Source organism: Heterocephalus glaber, unplaced genomic scaffold (genome assembly GCF_053883595.1).
Source record: "Heterocephalus glaber isolate CG9 unplaced genomic scaffold, H.glaber_assembly_v1.0 deba00001610, whole genome shotgun sequence".
Taxonomy (NCBI): Eukaryota; Metazoa; Chordata; class Mammalia; order Rodentia; family Bathyergidae; genus Heterocephalus; species Heterocephalus glaber.
In genome coordinates, this window is record NW_028258381.1 from 29,275,993 (window position 1) to 29,302,114 (window position 26,122).

Genomic DNA, 26,122 nt, shown 5'->3' on the forward strand with positions numbered 1-26,122 from the left:
TCTCCCCTCCCCACATTTGTACTGGGATAGTTGCTTCTGAGTCCTCCCTGACTACCTAGCAGCCAGTCTCCTCCATGCCACTCTGACATGGATGCACCTTGACTGTCAGCATGATGCCCCTTCTCTGCTCCCACCACTTCAGACACTACAGGGAAGGGGCACCCTGGAGTGGCTAAGACCAGGGAGGAGGGATCTAGGCCCACTGTTAACATCCCCAAAACTCACAACTAGCCTTCCAGAAGATTCCTTGGTATCAGCCCATCCCCTCACTGGATCATAGACATGACAGCTGAGGCTGTTCTGTAGCCCTGCACCAATCACAGCCCTGCACTTGGACCAATCACAGGCTTACAGTTGCTATATAAGCAGCAGTCCCCAGAGACTTCTCAGGTTTAGTCTAGTAGGACTACCTCTCTGGTGTACTGAGCCCCCTGAGAACAGCCCTGTTAAAGATTCACTTTGGTATTCTTGTAAACCTGTCCATGATTTATTTCTCAAGTAGTGTGGGCTCCAAAAGTACTGTAAATCTACTTAGGATTCTTATTCTGAATAGTGTAGACACAACAATCAATTCAAAAGAAAGGGCAATAAACACTAGGGGCTGTTAGCATTAAACACCTCCACAGGCCAGCAACCAATGAAGATCAGCAGCAGAGACTGACACCTTGTAGAGTTGACCTACAGTGTCCAGCACAAGCTGGCACCAGAAGGCTGTGCCCAGCAGTGGCAGACAAACCAGCACTCAGTAGACTCAACCTGTGATGTCTGGCATAAACTATCACTGGATGGTGGTGGTGGTCAGCAGTGGCAGTGACCAGCAACTGGATGTGTTAATAGTTACATCCAGTATTATCTGGTGACATCAAGACTGCTAGCAGAGCTATACTTTGTCAATTCACAATTTCCATCTGAACTGGGAAAAAGAACCCTGGGTTGATTGGCAACATCTTGGTGACCCAGATGGGGAGTATTCCTTTTTGATAGCCCCCACGAAGAGGACAAGCAACTGTGACAATCCGGGTAGACCTTCCTCATGGACAACAAGCAGCTGCCTGAACCTTTGCTTCAGTTACAGCCACGACTGGTAAGGTCCCTTCCCTGGCCAACCCTAGCTGAGTGGCTCTCCCTACCTAAGCAACTCTAAACCCTGCCCTCCAGCTTCTTTTTTGTTACCTGACTTCTGTTTATGTTTCTTTCTTCTTTTTCTTTGTCTCATGAGACATCTTTTTTTCTGTTTCCTGGTTGGGAACTCCTGGTATTTTACAAGGCTTCCAGGTAGTGGTTCTGTTGCTTGATTTGGAGTGTGTGCTTCAGGATACTGGACTTTACTGGTTTACTGGTTCTGGGGACCCTTGAGTCTTTTCCTGTGGGAAATGAATTTTCTGGACAGGGGGTCTGAGTTCCTCAGACTTCCTTGTGTTTGAGTTTCACTACCATCTCCTATGCATTGGTCTTGTGCCTGTGCAAGTGATATGTGACTTACTCCGTATTGTGTACATGTCTAGGAAAATATTGGTTCTGATGTTTCTGTTGTACTGACTATTGGTGCAACCTAATCTGTTGTGACTCTTTTTCTTGTGATTCTGTCTGGTCCTATTATTTTTCTTAGAGATTCTGAGGATGTGTTATATGAAAAAGTTCTTGATTTTGGTATTTGGTTATTGTAGCTCTCTTATCCTAGGGTAAGAGAGCCAAAAGGGTAACAGTTTATGCCAAAAGGGTAGCAATTCCAAGTTTTTGACACTCAGTCTTCCAAAAGTCCAACCAAACATGGGAACCACACAGAATATTCCAAAGGACTCCCCACTAGGATGCCTTTTGGCTAACTGGGGAAAATTTAAGGAGGACTGTTTAAAGAAAAAGATGCTAATCTTCTTTTGTAACATGGCCTGGCCTTAGTACAAACTGGGAAAGCAAGAATACTGCTGAAAGAATGGATCTCTGAGTTATAATACCATTCTCCAGCTAGATCTATTCTGTAAAAGGGAAAGGAATAAGCAAGGCATTGCTTATATACAGGTTTTTATAAAGTTATTCCAAGGCTTTAGACTTGGGAGCTATTGTCAAATCTGAGTAGCTTCAGTTTCCACACCTCACAGGCCCTCAGAACTTGACACAAACATTCGAACAGAACCCACCTTTCAACCAGCACCTTGCCTGTAGATATCTGTGCCTTTCCATGCTCAGTATGGCAACTCACAGTACCTGATACTGGGCCACCCTGTCTATCTTCTGTGCCAACTGATAGTATTCTTTCCCCTACCATTATGTTTTCTACCTCATTGAAAGAAGAGGCCCCTTCACCTTTATTCCCACCAATTCATGCCCCTTAAATACCATCCTCAATGTGATTAAGATCAGGAAACAAACAAGTGTCCCACTTTACACAGGGAATCTGTTTCTATTACAGGAAATGTCAGGTGGAGATGAAAGCATTATCAGAGTACATGTTCCCTTCTCAGTGATAGACATGGCTCAGTGTAAAGGAAGGTTTGGCAGTTTTTCTGAGAATCCTGGGAAGTGTAGAGAAGAATTTATTAAGTTGAGCTCAACTTTTGTTCTGACCTTGAGAGACATGATTGCAGTGTTAACTCATTACTGTACTCCTGATGAGAAAGAATGTATTCTTTAAAAAGGCTGCTGAAGTAGCTGATAGCTAACACTCCAGATCATGATGTACAGAGACCTGGGGAGGATGCAGTTCTCTGTAGAGACCCTGAATGGGATCCCAAAAACTCTATCCATTAGGGGAGAATAGAGCATTTTGTAACTTTCATTTCAGAAGGAATGGAAAGACGTCTAGTTAAGTCTATTAATTATTACAGGGTCAAAGATGAAATGCAAGAAAGAGGAAAATCCTACTAAAATCCAAGTATTTTCAAATCTCTTGTCAGAGGCCTTCTGTAAGTATACTAACACTGACACAGGGTCAGCAGAAGGGAGAGCTTTAATGGTCATGCATTTTATAATGCAGTCTGCCTCAGAAGAAAGTTACAAAAACTTGAGGCTGGACCCCAAACTCCATTGTTGACCTTGGAGAAGGTCTTCAAGGTCTACAATAACTGGGATGAGGCAGAAGAGGCAAAGAAAGGTAAGAGGCTAGAGAAAAAGATGCAGCTTTTGACTGCTTTAATTCAATCACCACTTCAGGTTAATTACCAAGGTCCCCCAAAAATTACTCAGGAAAGACTGGGAAGAAACCAATGTGTATATTGTCAAAATGAGGGCAATAACTCATTTGAAGCCCAGATCACATGTACTTTCCTGAATGAGAGAGCTGATGCTGAGGAACTGGCAGCATCTTTTGGGCTCCATTACAGGGTGGAGACATCACTGTCATCCTCAAGGGGCCTTGGGTGACCACTGGTGTGGCGGGTAAAGAAAAATATCAACTTTCTTTTAGACACTAGAACATTTGTTATAAAAACCCTGTCTAGGAAAGTTATCTTTGTTTAGCCTATGTGATATGCAGGTCACCAAGCTCTATAGGCCTTTCTCTGTACCCCCAATATCTGAGTTCTAATAAGCATATCAATTGCAGAGGTACCCACAGGCACTTCAAGGTCTTTAAGGGACTGGTTGGCCCCAACCACAGTTGGATCCCTGGGTTTGTCTGATACTGGGAGTTTCCTTATTACCCTCCCTAACTCTAAAGCATACAGAGTAACAATACAAGCCCTTATTCAAACACTGGGAGATATCCCTTGGCTGGTTCACTGTTTATCCAAGTACTTAGATGTAGCAGTGCTGGAATGACCTCACTGTCTAAGAGTAGCGGCTCTAACTGACCTTCTGGTGAGAAAAGCTACTAAGTTGTCCCTCAGCCTTATTTGGGCTTTATTTGAGCCCAGAGATGGTACCAAGTACACCTGTCTAGTTTCCCCATCTCTTGATAAGGGGGCTGAAAAGTATGATCTCATGTTTGTTTTGATTCAGGATCACCTCAAAACAAGGCACTGAAGCAGCAACTTGCCAAAGAAAGGGAAAGATGGATATTGTTTAGCTTGGTGCACTATTGCCATCTTAATCCTCTGGGCAGTCTCCATTGCTGACCTCTCTGACAAACTTCTGCTTCTCCCCTCTCCACTAAAGTCTCCCTAGTTGTGGAAGCTGCATACCTTTCATAGTTTCATAATAAACTGAAAGTGAGGAACAGTACAAAATCAAAGGAAATAAAACTCTAGCAGCTCTTGCTGCTGAGTTTGCCTTCTGAATGTGGCTCATACAATATTTCATCTGTGCTGACACCTTTCACTCTCAATTATTTGGCTGCCGTCAAAACAAATCAATCAAATTATAGCACTGTATCTTCCTGTTACCATTCCACTGTAAGCTAGTGGCATTAACTTTGAAACATACAAAGTGTAAATTATATCTGTATTATTTATGTAATGCAACTTTTTCCCAAGTGAGTTATTTTCAAAACATAGCAAACTCAAATTATATATGCATACATACATATACATATTCATGTATATGTGTGTGTTGTGTGTGTGTGTGTGTGTGTGTGTATATATATATATATATAAATATATATATATATTCTGCAAGAATTTTCTACATAATAGCACTTGGGGGAGGTAAGATGAATAAAATATGTTAATGGATCTATAAGTTTGTGTTCATTTTAATCCAGTGATAAATGGTAAACATACTGTATTCTATTTTTTTTCTAATTTTGGCTATAAACTCTGAACACAGTTGCCTAATATAATTTCAGAAAAGATGATACTAAAGGAAAGAAAAACCTTAACATGGAACCAGAAATTATTCAAAGAAAAATTTTGCTTACCATAAGATATAATTTTCCCACATAAATCATTTCAAAACATTAAAACTACAGACACTGCTCATTTAATGAGCAAGTTCAGTTCCTGACAGTAGGTCATTAAATGAATTGGTCACTAAATGAGGACTTGTATATAGTATGCATATTACAATATTCAGAACAAAAAATGGTCAAAGGAAACTCCAACTTGATGACTTTGCTTTTATTTGCATAACTCTCACATGCAGTACTATAATCCATAATGAAAGAAAACTACAATACTGTACTGTATAGTATAATCAAAAATTACAGTACTGTATAAACAAGGTGTACTACTATATAAAAAAAGACACTAAGGCTCTATAAACAAGATGTACAGAACTGTACAAAATAATGGGTCATAAGATAGAGCAGTGGGTCATAAGTCTGAACAGTTGTTAAGCAGGTAGGTCCTTAAATGAGGTATATCTGCATTTATTTTAAACTACAGTGTTTTACAAAGCATAAATATCTTCCTCTACAGGAGTATTTCTTCCACTGCCTTACATGACCCAAAGTTCTTTAAAAGTTCTTTAAAAAAAAAAAAGGAAGAAAAAGAGACTCAAACATTTTCATTTTGAGATTTTAAGCTACAAATTCATTTTTTAAATAATAGATTTAAATCAATTGAGTTACTTTTCAGCAAAAGAGCAAACACTGTCAAAGCTTTTATGTACAAGGCCTTAAAATAGCTTCTTTATACATGGAAACTTGGCATGTCCTTAGAAGATTAAAAAGCAAACTGACAGATACTGTACATTTTTTTTTAATTCCCTTCTTGTGCTCTGGCTATAAGGGGTAAGCAACAAAGACTCCAACATGAGAGTGTAGATTCTGTCTATGAAAGAAAATCCAAAAACACATGCAATTACAGGAGCCTCTGCTTAAGGATGAGAAATGTTGAGAATTCTTCCTGGCCTCTATTGCGCCTGCTCCTTGATCCACCAGGGCAGGAATTGTGGTGTTTCCCCTCTAACCTCTTCGCCCCCAGAAATCTCTCCTTTTCCTCATTTAAGTCACATACATTGGTGGTTTACACATCAGGATCTCCAGCACAAATCCCAGTCTAAGCTCCAGATCCACACATTTCCAATTAGTTAGTGGTATCTCCACTTAAATACTGTAGCATTCACTTAATACTGGTTCCCTGGAATCTTGAACTAATCATATGGAACCGAACTAATGATCTCCCCTCTCCTTCTTCTTATCCCTCTAAGCTAATCCATCATAGCATCTTACCCAATCCACCCCATTAATGTCTCCTAAATCAGACCTCTACTCTTCATCATTGTCCCCAGGTTACTTTCTCCCAGGATTACTGCAATAGCCTTCTTACTAGAGTGGAGTGCCTAGCACAGTGCCTGGCAAATAGCAGTTGCTTAGCAAGTATTCGTGAAGTAGATCAATCTTTGGGCACAGATCATGGAAGGAAATGATGTTTAGCTTTGCCCCAGAGGGAGCTGAGAAATAATAAATATGACCTCTCATTGGGAACCTGCCTTGCAAGAAATATATACATAAAAGAAGATATGATTTTCTTGGAGAACATTAGCTCACCATTCTCTAACAGTGGGCAGAGAGGAATCAGTGACCATCCTCCACTTCCATATGAATACCTCTCCCATTCCTCCCCGTCCCTTCTCTCAGACACAGAAGTCCTCTTTATTTTGGCTCCAGAGGAAAGGTAAGGAGGCAGGCCCAGCTGTCTTTCATCCATAGTAATACAGTGAGACTGGAGAAGAATTTCAATCAAACAGTATTCCAGGCAGGGTCTGCGCCATTTTAGTGGCAGCCATCTTGGAAAAGAACTACTCTTTCTGTCAACCCTGGTGGCTGGCTTAGAATCTAATCCAGTTTGTACATCTTAGTGTAGACACATTGCTAGATGCCATTGAAAGCCCTGATGGATTTACAGCCTTATTATGTGCAAACTGGGGATCACATTACTTTCCTGCCTTTTGCTTTGAAAATAAATGCTTTGGCTTTGCTTTGACATTTATGTGGCAGCTGGAAACCATTATCCTTTGACAATGCTTTATTCCATTGACAGTATCTCTTAAATACACAATATACTAGTCATACTCCTCATTCATGTGCTTCTAGTTCAATCCATGCCCCACTGCCTCAGTGACGCCTGCTCCCAGGATAATGTACTGCAGAGCAGTCTCTCTGGGTATTTTAAATAAAAAGTCTGAAGCCTCAGAGAGGCCAAGGTTTGAAAACTACCAAAGTAAGACACACTGCAACTACTTTTCATAACTTCTTTATGGTGGATTTGGTATTATTGTATGGCATGTTGCGTGGGGCTCTTCTGAATCACATTGCAAATATGAATTTATGCAGTAGGTGTTTTTATTTATATTGCAGTTGGTAATAGCAAGCCACGTGTCATTGCATACTAAAAGCCAGAATCTTTTCTTCTCATTTCTGTGGCAGGTATAGCACTGGCTTCTCTGTGAGTGGCATCAGGTCTCTGCTTTCCTGTGCGTGCTGCCATTGAGGAGGCAATGTCCTGAGTGTGGTTCTCACTAGGACAGCACAAAGCTAAACCATATGGAAAAGCTGCACACATGTCACCACCTGGTTGTCGTCTTCAAGAATGGTACCACAGTGCAGACGCCTCTGTCCACACCCTGCCACTCACACCCCACCAAGAATTTCCCCCATGAAGGATAAGCTCAAGCACATTTAAAGGCAATTTTATGAATAGTAAATATTGCCCATGTGTAGTGAATGCATGTAATTAATTGCTTTGTATTTACATTGTTTAAATTTGAGAATCAATGGACTTTGAGTTAAGAGAAACTTTGTTTAAACAAAGGTGGTCAGAAAGTCAGGATAATAGACCCATAAACTTGACCTTGGAAATGCTACTAATGATAGTTTGGATTTGATCTTCCACCTTCATGAACAGAATAGGTTCTAATTTAAAGATAATAATTACTAATGTAGGTCCTTTGGATACTCAGATAATAAAAAGAAGAAATAAAATCATTTATAACCTCTCACTGCCTGGAGTGTCCCAGCAACACTGTTTTACAAAGTTGGACCTTCATATTCACAGGCCCACTTCCTTAGATTCAACCAGTCACAGGGGAAAAGCTGTGTCTGAAAATGTACAGAATTTTTTTTGTTATTATTCCTTAAACAATACAGTATAGCAACTATTTAGATAGCATTCACACGGTAGTAAGCATTAAAAGTCACCAAGGGGCCGGGGACTTAGCTCAGTGGTTTCGCCGCCTGCTGCGCAAGCGCAAGGACCCCAGTTCGATCCCCGGTACCAAAAATAAAAAAAAAAGTCACCTAGACACAATTTAAAGTCTGTAAGAGGACAGGCATACACTATTGGCAAACACTATGCGATTCTACATAAGGGACTTGAAAGTCCATGGATTTTAGTATCTGCAGGGCCCCTGGAACCAATTTCTGATAGATACTGAAAGATGACTGTATGGAATTTATCTTTTCTTCTCTCTGTGGGGTGAGTGTGTTCTTTGTTTACTTTCAGTACTGGGGACTGAATTCAGGGCCGTCCCACTGAGTTATATCTTCAGCCCTTTTGAAAATTTTATTTTCAGACAAGGTTTCACTAAGTCACTAAGCTGTCCAGGTGGGGCTGGAACTTGCAATCCTGCTGCCTCAGCTTCCAAGAATACTGAGATCACCGGTGTGTGCACTGTACCTGGCTTTGTTGGTGTTTTTTAAAAGCAACTGAGATCAAATCACATGCATTTAAAATCCTTATTATTTTAGTTTTGCCTTCTTCATCTGAGAAATGAAGCCAATCACACACTAATGAGAGAAGCTGAATCTTTTATTTTCAAGAGGCTTTTCCTGGCTTTAATTCCATCAGCAGCTTTGTACTCATACCTTTTTTCCCAATTAATTGGCATTTTATGACTTTTTAACCTTCTTTGAAACACTAAAGTATATTTGACTAGAGTAAAGCTTCCCGTTTTGAGATTTGAAAAATGCACACAGTCATGGGACCACCACAAGTCAGCAGCTGTGTCAGCTCTAAATTCCCTTGTGTGCCTTTATGATCTCTCACCCCACCCACCCCTGGCAACCACTGATCTGCTTTCTGTTCCTACAATTTTGCCTTTTCCTAATGCTACATAAAGGGAATCATGCTCGTCTAAGTCGTTATGTACTACTTTAAATAGTCTCCAACTGTTCCCTGTATTTGTTATCCATTTTTACATTTATCACTGGAATTCTAGTATTTTAAGAAATTATTAATGTATGTTCTTAGGAGCCATTTGGATATCCATGAAATGAAATAGATTTATGAGATTACAGAATCTTGGTGTTGGAAGGAATCCTCAGAGTCACTTTTGTCAAATGCTTTGCAGTGTCTCTTCCACACCATGGAGGTTGAACAATGTAGCATTTTGTAATAGAGTCTCCAGATATGCCCTCCTCCTCGCTGCCTTTAGGATTATCCACCTTCTCCCCCACACCACTGGCAGCAGCCTTGGTTTGGCCAAATCACTTGTGTGGCCAGCAGGGTAGGAGTGAAAGGCCTGCACCCTGCTCTGGAGCCAAAGGTTTGGGAGCTATCATGGCTCTGCCATCCTCTGTTCCCTTTGCAATGAGAAGGGCATACGCCAAAGAGCAACCGCTTTTTCACCCTGGATCCTGGAATTTGGAAGATATACAGTAAAGCCCCTACCCATCTGCTGCCAAGATATACTAGGAAATAAACAAAGAAACATGCCGTGGCTACCTGTTGACACTGGGATGTTGTGCTTGTTTGTGGGTGGTGCAGAAGCTAGTGAAAGCTACATGACAAAGACACCCGGACAATCCAGATGTGCAGTGCTCTGCTTTCAGAATCCTTGTGGTCAACGGATCTTAGTGCTCAGAACTTCTCTGGAGAACATTCTTCCCCCAGATGCAGCACAGCATGGTCTTGGTTACTTTTTTCATTGCTGAGACAAAATACCCAACACTCAAATTTAAAGAGGAAAGGTGTATTTGGCTCACAGTTTGTAGAGGTTTTAGTCCGTACCCTGCTGGCTCCAAGGCAGGGTGGCATAGTGGTGGGGCATGGCAGAGGGGCATTAAAGAGGAGAAATGGTCCACAGCAAGCAAGCAAGCAGGCAACAGCACATTAGCCCTCTTTCTGTCCCTTATATTTATGGAGGCTACCTGCCCTACACCAGGTGTGGCACTCATACCCTTAATCCTAGCCAGAACTATGCCAAACCAACGAGTGGACTGATTTAGTTATCACACACCCTTGATCCCAGCACCACACACTACAGATCCAGACACCCCTGGAACTCCCGCCCCATGACTGCATGAGGCTTTGGGAGGACAACTAGACAGAGCCGTAACAAGTGTAGTCCCTTGTATCCTTTGGGTCTCTGTGCAGTATAGAAACACTGACAGGTGATGGTATATAAAATACACCCTGTTCGCAGCCCTGCCACTCTTCACCTGCTTTACCCCTCAACCAGCACACATGAGCCTCAAAGAGCTCTCTTCATTTTGTTTGCTCCTATATCTTACAATTCAATCACAGCCTAGCACACTATCAAAGCTAAACAGTGTTGAATAAATGAATAAAATCTGTGCTAAACATGAAAACAAATCTGTTTTTTGTTAAATGGTATGATACTTTTTATTTTTTTACATAATATATCTTGATTCTTCTTTTCCAATTCCCCTATCCTCCTTTGAACAATTCCCTTTCCAAGCTTTGTTTCCATTTTTCCCTTCTTTTCTCATTTTATTTCTTTCCCCTTCCTTCCTTTCCTCCTCCTCCCTCCCTAGTTCCCCTTCCTATTTGAGCATTTTCTTTCAATTTCACAATATCTATTATATATTTTGGCCCTTATTTACACTTTCAGTTTCTCACACCAGAGAAACAATATGGTATTTACACATGTGTGTTCGATTTATTTCACTTAAAAGTATGGTCTCAAGGTGCATCAATTTAGCTATAAATGTCTCAATCTTATCTTTCTTTATGGCTGAATAGTACTCCACTGTACAAAAAAAACACATCTTCTTTATCCATTCATCATTCAATGGTCATCTGGGCTGTCTCCAAGATTTAGCTATTCCAAATTGTGCCTCTATAAACATGGGTATGCATATATTGCTGTGGTATGATGCTCTTAATTCTTTCAGGAAGATACCAAAAAGGGGAATAGCTGAGTCAAATGGAACCCCTCCCTAGTTTGTGTTTTGAGGAATCTCCACACTGATTTCCACAATGGTTGCACCAGTCTACACTCCCACCAACAGTGGAGAAGGGTTCCTTTTTCCCTACAACCCCCCCAGCATTTGTTATTGGTTGATTTCTTGACAATAGTCATTCTTTCTGGGGTGAGATGGAATCTCAGTGTTATTTTAATTTGCATCTCTTGAATGACCAGTGAGGCTCAACTTTTTTAATATATTTATTTGCCATTTCTACTTTTTCACCTTTTGGGGATAATGAAATGTCTTATGTATTGATTTCGGAGGACCGAGTCTGCACAGGTGTATACAATTATTAGAACTCATTGAACTAAGCCCTTAAGATCTACGCATTTTCTTGTATGTAACTGAACCCTAGTGAGAACAAAGTTGCTACAAACAGAAAGGAAATGTAGTGTAGCTTGCATAAGAAACTCCTACCCTTACACCATTCCCACATAATTACCACATACAGGCATTAATTTGGGGAGGGCTAGGTTTTGGAAATGGCTTGTCTTCCCCAAGATTCATGGGCTGGAAGTGTGGAGGTGTCAAGGTGACAGAACCTTTAAGAGGTGAGCTTGGTGGAAGTTAAGTAGGTTACAGGTCATCGCCCTTTGAAGGGATTACTGTTAGTCTTGTAGCGTAAGTTAGTGCTTGCAAGAATGGGCTCTTACAGTGAGGCCAACCCCTGAACCTGGCCTTTTCCACACACTGCAAGTTCCTTTTCCATTTATCCATGTTATAATGTAGCCAGAAGGCTCTCACCTATCAGAGGCAAGATTTTTGAGGCTACCCAGTCTTCAGCTATGACTCTAACACTGTGAACTACATAAACCTCTTTTCTTTATAGAGTACCCAGTGCTAGGTATTCTGTTACAGCAACACAAAAGGGACTAATTCTGGGAATCAGGGAAAAACAGGGCAGGTTTACCGCCAGATTAAGGGCAGGAAAACCACCACTGGCCTTGATTATTTTTCAACTTGCCTTAACCCTAATTGCTTTTCATGTTCAGGTTAAGCAGCACTCTCTAGTGTATTTTTTGGTCATTAATTTAAATATTATGCTTGACTTAACTAGAATGTTCACACTTTGATATAAATCTCCTATATGGCACATTTATATTCTCCACTTATGTTCCTTTCAGTAATTAGTAGGCATTCCGGCTTGTTCTCTGCAAACAAGTCGCTAACCTGATCATCTGTCCTAGAAGCAGAATTGCCTCTGCTGTCCCTGTAACCCCTCTGCTGCAGCTGTCACCCACATCGAGGCGGCTGAATTAACATTCACATTTTCTGCCTAAGTTTAAAAAGAGCAAAAGATCCAACATATTTTCATGAGTTCCATAAAGGGGGATTTATTTTGTCACATCAACTAATAATCTGTTTCCTTTCTGAGACAATATCACATTTTTAAATATGATATCTGTACCCAAACTGATCGGTACAATGGAAGACATTTATTTTAAAGGATTTTAGGAAATCTGTGACAGAGCAACCTTAGTAATTTCCTTTCTTTGAGTTTTATGGTCATTATTATTCCTATTCCACAGGTGTGGGCTTGCTAACAGCCACCTAGAATGGAAGCCATGTGACCCAGGGTCAGTGACAATGGAAAGTACTGGGAAGGGAAAAGGGGTGCTTAGAGAAAAGAAAGGAAAAGACACAACGCTTATTTCCTGTAGGGACCCAGGGTATGGAGAAGCAAGTGATGTCTAAGTCTTACTTGAACACTTTGAAAAGAGTATTTCTGGCTTGGATCCTAGCCACAGTGTCCAAGCAATTCTCTTAAGATGGTGAGAAACTAAACCCCAAGTTCTGGCACCTTCAGAGCTCAGAGTGTGTCTCATTCTCAGCACACACCCAAAGGAGTCCCACTGGCCCATGCAGTTCTCAGAGGACAGGGAGCTAGCCATGCCCTTTCCCTCAGGGTCCTTGCCCAGGTTCTATACCTCAGCAACCTCCTTCTGTCCCACCCCAACCCACATTATAGGTGAGCGGAAAGGAGCCAACACCTCAGCACAGGCACAGTCAATCTTCAGTCTGGCCAGTGACCTATGAAATGGCCAAAAATAAAAAGTCTCATCTCAAAAGACAATGTCTCTCTTAGACTGTCCGAATTTTAGATAAACACAGAGATAAAGATAAACACCAGGAAGGCAGAGATAGCAATGAGGAGCTCCTGATGGGTATGAGAGCTGGCAGGATGCACGTACTCAGAGGAAACAATGTGTATCATGCCTGAACCTAAACTATAGGTTCTCCAAGAGCCAACATATGCAGTACAGAAACATCTTGAAGACAGGTCATGCGTCATTCTGGGAACAGAAGACAGGCACCTGCTCCTGGAGACAGGAGGCTGATATAGCCTGAAGCCTACTGGCTCCTTGAATCCTCTAAAGCTCAAATTTCAATCCCTGTTGGAGTAAGGCTGGCTACAGGGCTGTTCCTAGGATCCTGTAGGATTTCTAACTCCCTTTCTCCGTGTTTCTCCTTGCAATCAGACACCATGATTGCTGAGACAGAAGTGAATGTCTTTCTTGCAAGGGAGGATTTGAGGAGGAAAGAAAAACAAGCCTCAAGCCATGAGAATGGATTTCCTTCTGGGTGCTATGTCTTTCTTAGCAATGCAAAGCTTTTTGCTGGATAAAATCTTATAGGAAGGGCTACAGTAATGCTTCCTTATGAAAGGAAAGTCCTTCACATCTTAAGAATAGGGATGTCCTATCGGAAACAAAAATGTTCCCAAGAAGCCACCCCCTTGGTTGTTCTCCTTACCTGAGGCCTGGGGTTGTGAGCAGAGCTGGAGAATCAGTGAGGGCACTACTCACAGTCACAAGCGAGTCTCAGAATCTGGCGGAAGAGCTTGCTGGCCGTATTGAGGATGCTATCTATGGGCTGAATGTCTGTTTCTCCTCAAAACTGATGTGATAAAACCTAACCCCCCAAGGTGGTATATTCAGAAGTGGGGCCTCAAGGATGTGCTGGGTGTGAATGGAGCCTGATGTTCTGTATTTCCAGCTCCTAGAGGATGCTGATGCTGCTGGGCTAGGGCCACAATTGGATACGAACCCTGTTTCCTGACAGAGATCTGCTCTCCATGAAATATCACATCCCCAGAGATCATTAAAACACACATGTGAATTGTGGCCTCTGAAAGCCATTTTGCGTTCCTTGATAGGGCATGTAAATTAATAATCTCTCAATCGCATTAGTAAAAAGGAAAATATTTGAAAACATATCCCTGAACTCCAAACCATTAAGAAACTGATGTCAGCAACTTGTTTTGTTTTTTTTTTTCTCAGCATATTTGTAGCTTTGGAGCTAGAAGGACAATTCACAAGGCTGGATAAGAAGATTAGGGAGGCCAGGGATTTGGTTCAGTGGTTCCGCTGCCTGCCTCAAAAGCACAAGGTCCTGAGTTCGATACCCAGTACCAACCAAAAAGATTAGAGAATAGTTAGAGGCAATTCCATTGGCCAAGTTATTTTCCGGATAAAAGCTCACTCCACCATGAGGAAAAGAGAATTATCCAGGACTAAGGATGGTGAAGAGGAACAGGACTGAATTCAGGCTAGGTGTGTTACACTTAAATCCCTCCCCTCATACTCTCCAAAGTTGTTTTATAAAATCCCTGGGGAAGATGGGATGTCCATTATTATAGATGGGCAGACTTATTGGTTATTTAAGAAAATAAAACTCTGAATGCCTTAGGCTGAGGTGATTGTGTTTTGTGTAGAGGCAATGGACTTTGAGAAGGGAGAATAGCTTTCTACTTGACTGCAGACATGTATGTAAAAAAGAATTCCTTCTGAAATATTGATAGCCCACTTAGAAGACTGCCACCCTCAATTCAGGGTTTGACTTGAGGACATCTAGAACTGGCTCAATTTCAAAGGGGACCAAGATGCCTGTGGATTATTTCCCTACCTGCTATCCACTCATTATCCCAAGTGTCACCTCCTTCTATGATACAACCTGGGAAGAGGCACACAGCATAGACACTGTAGGGATCGTCAAGGGCTGCACTAGTTCCTAAAGATGATGAGTTCAGCATCGGGTTAACTGCTGGTGGATTGATCACAAGGTGATCTCTGGCATGGGCACTGATCTTGGGTACCCTGGAGATATGGAATGTCCTATGATTCTTACTGCCCTTGGACTTCTCAAAAGGCTATCAACTCTTTCTGGTTTGCCTAGAACTTTCTGGTTTTCACCACTAAACACCCTGTGTTTTGGGAAACTTCTCGGTCTCCAGCAAACAGGATGGTTTATTTCTTAGACTTGTAAGTATGGGTGTAAGAAAATATCATGTTAGAAAATATGACACCGAAAAGCCCAAGGAGATTGGAAGGTAGAACTTCCTTGTATCCTGACATGGATTTAAGAATTCAGTTTTATTCATATGGACATTATAAAAGAAGTTGTTGTGGGGAGGAACTCAATGTTGAGAAAAATTAGGAAACTTTCCTATAACCAGTGGGCTTGCTCCAAGGAGGTGTTTTACTCTAATGATTTCGTTACCTTCCCTCCAACATCACTGAAACTTCAAAATGAAGACAAAGAGGAAATGTTCACTTGAGCTTGTATAATAGACATGAGCTTGGTAGTCACCTTCAATAATACACTTGTGAATATGATGATAATGGAGAAATTGTGTCCAAACCACCAAAGAATAAAAAAAGGAGGGCCAGGGATTTAGCTCAGTGGTTCCGGGGCCTGCTGCACAAGTGCATGGTCCCGAGTTTGATCTCTGGTACCAAAAAAACAAAACAAAACAAAAAGAGGAAACACTTTTGTTGCCTCTACTTAATCAGGCCGCAAAACTCAGAATTAATTTTTCTGAAACCAAAATTGCCAAGGAGAACCAAATTCCAAACCACAGCTCATATTTAAATTTGACATTCACCCTATCCCACAAAACAAAAGAGAAAATCGTGATGGAAGAGATTCACATTGGACTTGTTACTTGTTTAGAACCCTTAAAGTAACAGTACTAAAATCCTAAGAATATCAAATAGCCATAAAGATATAAAAAGACATTTTTTTTTTACTCTGACTTTAGCATCCACCTTAACCAAGCTGCATTAATTCATTGCCTAGGAGTTCTGCAGGCTTATGTTTATTTATAGTATTCAATATTCCCATAAGCACAAATGTTCCAAATGGAAGGTTGCATTTTGATAATGCCCATTTCTTCATTAAGATTTTATCATCTACCTACATTAAAGCCTCTCCCTACACTTTGTTGCTTTCACCTTGTATATTCCTGCTTTATTTGCTTAATCGTGTGCTCCTGGCTTCCTAGGCTTTCTCAAGTTTGAAACAAGCAAAGTTTGTGCACTAGCGTATCCCAGCATGCATGATTTATGAATGGTAGGTTTCTTGGCACAATTTAATGGTATCAGAGAGACTTTGTTTTAAAAGTGGCAACAATGGGTGAGATATCAGAACACACAGAGTGTAAAGTTTGAGTCCTTTCGAGCTCTGGTGCCATCTGTGGACAGATGCTCTGACCACTGTGATAAAATACTGTATATATGGAATCCTGACATTTGGCCAGCTAAAAAAGTACTCTAAATTGTTATTAACATGATTTACCCAGCCAATCCCTTATTCTGCAAAAAAGAAAAAATTGTTGACATTTATATAAATAGAGAAAAGAAGCATGTTTGACTAGTCCAAAGCAATTCATTTTCTCTTTAGCGGACATCCTAATCCTATTCAGACCATTTTCTACCATAATAATTCTTCCTCTGACAGAATCATTTTGTAAATCAATCTATCAGTCAGTGTTACTAAGTCTTCACAGTCAAAACTTTCATAATTTCAAGAGAACTACCCTTCCTGAGTAAAATCAGAATCTTATCCTAGTGTATGCCCATGGATTTAAAGGCTCAATATAGAAACAGTTTGCTTATTATGAAATATGAACCCATATAATTTAATTTTGTTTAGTAATTACCGTAAAATATACTCTGTAAGCCGCATAATTGTTAAATTGATTACTCCAAATGGTGGTTTATATTTGAGGTGTTCCAACCACTTCACACATAATCAAGTAACATCTAAACTTTCTTTGCACATGGCTAAACTGAAGAACTTGTGAGATTATTACTCAGCTCTTCAAATAACAGCAGAAGAATTCTGCATGTAAGTTTTTAATGTGTCATGCAATGATAACTGTCACAACCATCCAGAAGACCCGAAAGGCTTCAATATCAGTATTAGGAAATAAGGGTTCATAAAGCTCATGGCTTGAGGAAGCTTAGGATGCATCAACAACTGGAAACACACTTTCTGCAGAAACCTTCTATATTCTTCATGGCAGAAGCAATTCTGAACCACATTCCCCACACAGGACAAGTTTCTGTGCACTTCTGAGAACTCAGGCCAGTGGGCAGAGCCCTATGCACATGGACACAGTGGGTTACCTTGTAGATTCTGCAATGGCAGAGTCATAATGCCTCCAGCTGCAGCTGCTGCTACCAGTCCTTGGATGTTGGTCAGATTCGCCGTGGGCAGTGTGAGGACAAGGCCCTGCTGGCCCCCAAGCTGTCCGGCCATGTTGAATGGGATGAGGATGGGCTGGTTGAGGGCTGGGGGCCCTCCAGGCATCACGCCAGCCACAGCAGAGGCAAGCTGCTGGGCCGTCAGCAGTGGCTGCAACAACACAGGAGAGACCTCTCTCATTTCCCTGTGGGACCAGGACCTGGACATGCTGAAAGCATGTTCTTTCTCTATTAGCACAGTTAGAAAATTCCCGAAGAAAGAGCAAAGAAACATGCACTATCCTAGAAAAAGACATTACCTGATGCAAAAAGTTTTTTGAAATCACATTTCAACTATTTCTTTGGAAAATTTCATCTGGTTTAGATTCTACTGAGGAGCTCAAATACCTTTAAAAGCAATACCTGACACTTACGTGTTATCTTTCCAATGAATTTTCATATGATCCTAACCCTCATAAGTGTGAAGTTGTCAGCTAATTTATTCTGTGTTGCTCAAGAAAGAATGCATTGAGATCACTGGAATTTTATTTATTTATTGGTTCAAAAATAGCAAGGAAGCACTATTTTCAACTCTTTAAATAAGTGAGACTAATGTAAAAAGGATTTACTTGATGTTAGAAAGTCTGTAGTGACACCATTATGCAGATCTATGGCCACAGTTTGTATACACTGGCATAATCCTTTCAAAAAGCAGTTTGGAAATACACACACACACACACACACACACACACACACACATATATATACGTATATATATACATATACATATGGGGGGAGAGAGAGAGAGAGAGAGAGAGAGAGAGAGAGAGAGAGAGAGACAGAGCTATAAATGTATTCAGCCCCAGGCAGGCTTAATGGGGCATGCCTGAGAGGCTGAGGCAGGAAGATGGCAAATCTGTACATAGCCTAGCCTGGGCAATTTAATAACTTAGGGAGACCTTGTTTCTAAATAAATAAAAAATGAGTAAATAAGTGAATAAATAAATAGGATTGGGGATGCAACTCAGTGCAACGACCCTAGGTTCAATTTCCAGTACTGAAAAGAAATATTAATCTCCTTTTGACTCAGAATATATTCCTAGGATATATCTTAAAGAATTCCAAAGGAAAAAAGATAAATGCTTGGAAATATGCACTATATTTTAAAAAGCATGTTAAAAAACAGCTTGCTACAGGACAGAACTTGATGAACTATTGTGTAGTCATTAAAGCAGATTATTATGACACCTCTTTAGGAAAAGAGTAAAATGTTTGTAATATGGGAATACATAAAAAATAAACTGAGTATTTATAAACCAAATAGTTACTATTAAAATGGTAAAATTGCATATGGACAATGTAGATCTATAATGAAATATAAAAATGAGAATGTTTATTTTACAATGAAATCTTTTAAAAACATTTTTTATTACACCAACATTTTTGACCAATTAAAATGGTATAAACACACACATTTATGTCTACTGTAGATCAATAGCTATTGTCTAAGTGGATGTCACAGAAAGTTACAGCCACTGGACATTGGACCTGGTTGTGTGCAGGCATAGGGTCTTCCCCATGATGAGATAGGAAGGGAGACTCCTGTCCTGGCCAGCAGATGGCTGCAAGTGTCACCTGAGCCAGGATGTCACTGCAGCCTCATGGGACCTTCTGTAAGACACATAATGCCACATTCATTTGTCTTCTAGAGGAGCCAATACCACACCCTTACCCAGGGGAGTTCAACTGTTGTTTTTGTTGGATATGCTATGATTCTATAAAGAAAAAGTAATTAAATATAAGTATGGTATAAAGTCCAATATATAATAGCCAGGTATTGTATGAATGCTGTAGTTATCCTATTAATGAGCTATGGGGAGATCTGTAACTTGCCCAAGTCCCGTTTCTAGTGTGTATGTGGGAGCCAAATTCAAGTCCAGGCAGGTGGCTCTAGAATTCATGTTTCACCCCTCCCTCCAATACAAGGAGCTGATTTAGAGAAAAGGAGCTGCTTCATGCGAAGAATGAGAGATGGATGGAAAGGCTGAGACCACTCTTTGGCCATCTCTCTGGTGTCTCTCTCCCCCAGGGCCCTTTAGGCAAAAGTGGAGAGGCCCAAGGGCTCCCAGGTTTTAGGCCCACTGCCCTAGGCCCCATGGACTTCATTCCTAATATATCTGCACAATTTGGTAAATTCACACAAGTAGCTGTGCTTCTTTTTTAAAAAAAATATATAAAGTTACTCTAAAGAGCAAAATAAATGGAATTTGAGAATAAAAACAAAATTAATAAACTGGCCTTAAAATTCTTGGTGCACGATCACTGCTAATAAGTATTACACTAAAAAGGAAGGCAAATGAGTAATCCTGAAATTGTCATAGGTTTGGAGGACTGGTCTGCAGAAGTTTAAAAATTAGAATTGTGGGCTTAGGACAAAGCAAGCCTTCTCCATTTGTCATAGTGGCACCATCCCTCGCTATCCTAGGACTGTCAGGCCATTTACCTAGCCTGAAAGGGTAACAGCATGTTAGGGCTAATATGCTCACAGGCACATCTGTGTGCGCTCACACACACTCGCACACATTGTAAGGAGGATGACATAGAGGGGTGACACAAAGAGGCCAGAAACTGAGATTCCCATAAAACTCCCCCTAAACATCTCCCAGGCAGAGTTGTCCCTGTGATGGACGATAGCATCAGAGCCATGGAGGGACTGGGTGGCAACCGGAAAAGAATGTCAAGACCAACCCAATCTCTACCCTCTATGTGCTGAAAGTGATTAATTTCCAGGAAAAACAATGACAGTAAAGGGGAGAGAAAGGCCCAGCATCTCTTTCCGTAAAACCAAGATGAACTCTGAAAGCTACACACTATATGACACAGGTTTAAAAAAGCCCAGCCTTTTATAATTGTGCTCTACATCTCCATATAACCCACACAAGGCTGCAAAAAACAAATATTGGAATTTAAAAAATAATGAATGTATTTCTTTATTAATGCAGGAGCTATATGTGATGTACAGTATTGTCAAACTCAATAAGCTGAACTTGCATTAAAATTGCATTAACTTTTTTATATTAAATCACATCTTGTATTTCAAAAATGGCTATAGTAAGGTTGAAATAACTTAATTTTCTTCACACTCCAATCACTGAAGTTTTACTTTTGAGAAAACTGCTTGGTAGGAAACAGCACAAATGTGGTGAGTTTTAAGGAAAAAAATTCTTTTTCCAAATGATTAAAACCAATCTTTTCTTTAAGAAGAAAGAAGAGTTTTGCAAACACATATTTTTCCCATGGTATTTAATAAGTAATGCAGTCATACAGCTTCCCATACAAAAATTTATCACTATCTTTGCTCTGTTGGAGTTGAATGGATTTAACTCATTATTATTTATTTGGTTATTTATATGGTTAAACCAACCTACATGCAGCCTGATGGGAAGCAGTTGAGAGATACTGACCTGTGGCCCAACAGGAAATGGGGGATGGGTCTGACTGGCCGGGTGTTGCTCAGGAGAGCCTGGATCTGACAGTGCCACGTTGCCTCTGGCCCCTGCAATTCAAAAGAGAAATGCTTCCTTAATGTAAGATCCAGTCTGGTAACTTCACACCGCCTTGTTTTCCTGCAATGCCACAGAGAGTTAATGGACAGATCACAGGATAGAGTGGTTTATCAATACCTCTAGTGCTGAAATCACTTATTGACTGCATAAATGATGCTAAGGGACATTGGTGATGCCCAAAGTCAGCAGGAGGTAGAGAGCAAGGGACAGCAGGGAAAATAGTTGCACCAAAAGGCTTGCAATAGACACCAATTTGCACAGCATATAGCAATGCATCCTTTGTAGGGGCAACTGCATCCTTTATGCACAGGAGATCAACGGTTAATTTAATTTTCCAAAATCAAAGCAAGTGTGATCTTAGACATGACCAAGTTCATCCATATCATCCCCAAATACAGCTTCCCCATCTCCTCTGTACCTCTAAGCTTTTTCTCCATGCCTGCTTCAGACTCTGAAACTTAGCCACACCTTCTCCTAAAGAACAAAACCTTTTTCAATGTCACCTTCCATGATGTCCAAAAAGAATATGGACCTCCTTACCCAAGTTTCCTGGGTTCTAAAAGAGAAGGAACTGCACAATAACTTCAGAGATCTCCACCCTGCTACATACTGAAGAACACACCTCACTTCCTGTGCTAGAATTCTGTTGGGACACCAAAGCTGAAAAAGGAACATCCCACCTAAACAACAAATCTTTAAAGCCCTTTGGACAGTAGTGTCCCTGTGTCACTTATGTGCTTTGTTCCAGAACAAACCACAGCAGCTAAGATAATGGCAGAAATGATAAATACAGGAATAAACACACAAATAAAAGTAGCAGCCATTTTTGAGGGGGTCCTCATGGGTAGCCTTTGTTTTCTTTGCAATTTCTAAAGGAGTGGTTGAAGTCCAATTCCAAGCAAGCTTTAACTAGCTCCTCTTTCCTGATGTTTGTCCTATGAATACCAAGCAGAAGACAATTCATGCCCTGTTTATTGGCATGCCATGGATGACCAAGAAAAAAAGGATATGATTCTGTCACATTTATAAATTTTAAAGAAGGTATTATTGGCTTATTTAAAACAAATTCTTCTATATATTCTCCAAAGGGACAGACTTATAAATAATGGAAATGTGGAAAATGTACTTCAGCACATTAAGCTACAAATAAAATTGACTGCTACATATTATTCAATTGACTTCCATCTGTACAGTGATGTGTCAATCATAACAGCATTTTATAATAGGATTAAGCAATAAATGTGCAAAGCCATTATGCAGAAATCTGAAAATCTGATTAATTTGTAATTTTTTTTTGTGCAGGAAGTCAAGAATGGACATTGCTTGGGGAATACTTACAAGCATTCTATTGAAATTTCTAAATTGATTTGGAACAAACTAATAAAAACACAGACTTGCTGACATTTTATAAAGTGAATTCTGTCAAAATACGTGGCATTTTAATGATCGCTGTCATTTAATAACAAGGGTAAGATGACCCATTAGAAGATGCCAACAATTTCCCCCATAATGTGCAGAAGATCTTTTTTTCTAATTTTTTATGTATGATTTAGTTATTATGCTTGGAAAGCAGGACATTTTAAGCTACACAGTGCCTTATGCATGGTAAGTCTCATGGTCTCTCTTCTTATATAATAAAGTCTTATTTGCCTTGAAATTCTTAGCAGGTTTATATACTTCAAAAAGCTTGCAGGGTCCTCAAATGATGCTTTCAGTCAAATATTCAGCTCAGATTAATTCAAAAATAGCTGAAAAAAGATCACTATTTTAAAAACTTGGTTGCTTTTTCTTAGTTGTCAGGCATGGGTTTTTACACCAGACTGTGACAAGAGTTGTACAATGCACAGAAAAATAGAAAGTCCCTCTTAGACAATTACAAATATATTTTTATATCTTAATTTTTAAAACTTTCTATGCCATGTTAAACCTCTCTGTGCCCTGTTTCTTTCATGTGGCCCAGGTTTGTGTCTGAATGTTCCTAATACATGACACGGTCATGTTTAGGACCCGTCCCACATAGGCACCGTGTCAACAAAAGCGTGCATTTGTTCTCTGCCACTTTACACAGATTGCATTTGCTTACATTTCTTCCCTATTGCTTTGAGGCCATAACTGGTGCTCAGTAGCTTGTTCCAAGGCCTGCTATTCAAAGAAACCATGTTCAATGCAGTCCAGGGCAATTCCACACAATTTCATGTGTAAAATGAAGTCTTTCACAGGCTCTTGAGGAGATTATGTATACTCTCCTCCCTGGATCAGAAAGTAATGTTTCTTCTTAATGCGCATCTCCATTTTTCCCAAACACATGTATCACACTTAACCTTGTAGGACCATAAACTAATCTGTCTGGGCAGAAGGCAGCTTCTGAATAGAGGCCTTCTAAGAGCCAGAGGGGAATCCAGCAGTCAGAAAGAATAAATGACATCAGCTAGGGCTTGCAGAGATCTGAGGCGAGACTGAGCTTTACATTAGTAGAGAAATGAAAGTTAGATATTTCCATGGTCACAGATACAAAAACACCAACTTGAATGGAGTGGGCAGATTCCTCCTGTTCTGGACCCTACGAAACATGTTACATCTCTGGAGACCAATGAATTCCAGGACAGCTTTCTGAGGCTAGTTGGGAAGAGGGCAGTCTGTGCTTTTAAGCACAGGTACTCTAAGTTGTGCAGCTCAGGGACTGTGTGGTAGGTTCACCACTCTCTGTAGGCATTTCACTCACATTTGGTAACTATACAGTCACTCAATAAAGAACAGAGTTTAGCTTTCAATGCAGCAGTAGTCTATCTTCTTTAAGGTAGGTGTTGGCACCCACTTGATTACTTCCTATTGTTTAACATAAACCTTGGAAATATCTTTCATTTAGAAGCTTATTGACAAATTCTATCACAATTCCAATTTACATGTTGCTATGCTTTGAATCTTGAATGTCCCCCCAAAGGCCCATGAGTAAAAGGACTGGTCCCCAGCCTGCCTCACTATTGGGAGGTGCTGGAACCTTTGTGAGGTAGAGCCTAGTGAAGAGAAGTTGGGTCATTGAGGGCACTGCCTTGAAGTGGGTATTGGGATCCTGGCCCCTTTCTATTGCTGTCTTTGCTTCCCAGTCACCACGAGCAATGGTATTCAGGAAGTAATGACAACAAAAATAATCTATATGTGTTCTTTTTTCTAAATATTTTCAATCCACAGTTGGCTGAATCTGTGCATCAGGATCCCAGGGACAGAGAGGGCTGACTATATAGCATTTCCTTTAGTCCATGGTAGCATAAGTGGGAAATACGGCACCAAGATGCTAGCAAATAGCTTCCAACTCATTTGTGGAGCTTCTATGGGCCCCTAATGGAGACTCTAAGGTGAGTTCATGTGGATGTTTTACACAACTCCACGAGAGACTGAAGATAATAAAGAGCAAACAGTGGTTTATCTGCTGCCAAGAAAGTCTGAATGTCTTTTGCACTGAGGACACCAAAGACCAGTAGTGGCGAATCTATGCCGTGTGTGCTGCAGTGGGCTGTTTCTTAACATTGACAGCTCTAAAAGGTTTGCCATCTCTGCCACATTAGTTTTCGGAATAGCAGATGGGTATTCAGCTAGCATGACCCTCACAGTCTTCCAAGTTTCCTTACCTTCAAGTTTTCTCCCATCATAATTCTGACTGACTTCCAGCAAAGAGAGGGGAAGAACCATCTCAGATACATCTATTCGCAATAATGATTTATTCACAGACAGTTCAAGGAACGTAACACTGATTTTAAAGGGTCACAATGTAGGATTTAAAATAAGTGTATAACAGGTGTTAATTTTCTGTGAAAACAAAGAAGCCAGATTTAAATCTAGGGGAAGGATACATCATAAATGGTGAAGACAATGAACAAATAATGGATCTTTCACTGTTAAAATGCCTTCTGGGGGCCCTGGGATTTAGCTCAGTGGTTCCGACGCCTGCCTCGCAAGCACAAGGGCCCAAGTTCGATCCCCGGTACAAAAAAAAAAAAAAATGCCTTCTGCTCAGAGGACACTCATTCATTCATTCAACACCATCTTCTCAGGTATGATCTCACAGGTGAAACATACAAGGATGCCTGCAGATCTCGGGGCTATGGAAGGACAGAGCTGTGTGACAGCACAATACTCCTCCCTTCAGTGCCTCAATGAGTACTGAGCCTGCCAAGTTCCATCCTTTCCACTCAGCTTAGCCCAGAGCTCTTGAGTGATCAGCACTCATGACCATCACTGTGTTCCTCATAGCAAGGTCATTTTTGGTTCTGCAAATCCTTTTTTTAAAATTTTGATATAACAGATTTTCACTAACCAGGTTCAGCTTCTCTTAGCTACTCCAAAATTAAAACAGATGTGCATTCAAGTATACAGTCTTGGATTTTTCTCCTTTTTTTTTGGAGTAGACTCTTCCAAATAAGTCATTTTAAGAAACAAATATGACATTTTTTTCGTCCTAAGAGGGCCCACTCCTTTCTGGAGCCTTAGTCCACTCTTTTTGCAAAGAGTACATGGTGGTCACTGCAGATAGAGAAGGAAATAGAACCACAAATACAACTTGCTCATCCAAGATATTCCCCCACGTGTAGGCCATCCTTTCCACATGCAGTGAGTAAGAGTCCCTTATTAATGACTAATGCATTTTTAATGAATCAGGTTCTTCTGAGTTTGGGATTCTGTCCTTTATGCATTAGCACAAACATAATCACATGAAGGTCACAGTGTTCTCTCGGCTCTTTCTGGTATTTCATACCTTCCTTGCTCACTGTTTGCACTTTTCACCAGTGACTGAGGTGATGCAAAGGTTACTTATTATAAGATGGACAGTTGAATGCATTATTATTTCATGTTGGGCAGGTTAACCCAGCTAAGCAGGGCAGAAGTCCCCTTTAAATTAAACTTCCTTTTCTTTCTATTTCTCCAAGATTTCTAAATGCCAAGGAGGGAATGGAAGTATCTCTGTCTGCCACTTTTTATTGCCAGTCAGGATTTCTTTATGATACCAGACACACACGTATTTATGTACAGAACACCACACAGACTCTCAGTGGAATTTGAGACTCTAA

At 40.5% G+C, this 26,122-nt stretch overlaps 1 protein-coding gene across 1 annotated transcript in view; it reads right to left on the bottom strand.

The window, feature by feature from the left end:
* Pou6f2 (POU class 6 homeobox 2) overlaps positions 1–26,122 on the bottom strand; it is a 445,133-nt gene that overhangs the window by 280,621 nt on the left and 138,390 nt on the right. The window contains exons 3-4 of the mRNA XM_004840260.4: positions 20,958–21,049; positions 17,437–17,665 (exon numbers count right to left, since the gene is read on the bottom strand). Coding sequence (XP_004840317.3) covers positions 17,437–17,665; positions 20,958–21,049 — 321 coding nt within the window. The remainder of the gene's footprint in view (positions 1–17,436; positions 17,666–20,957; positions 21,050–26,122) is intronic.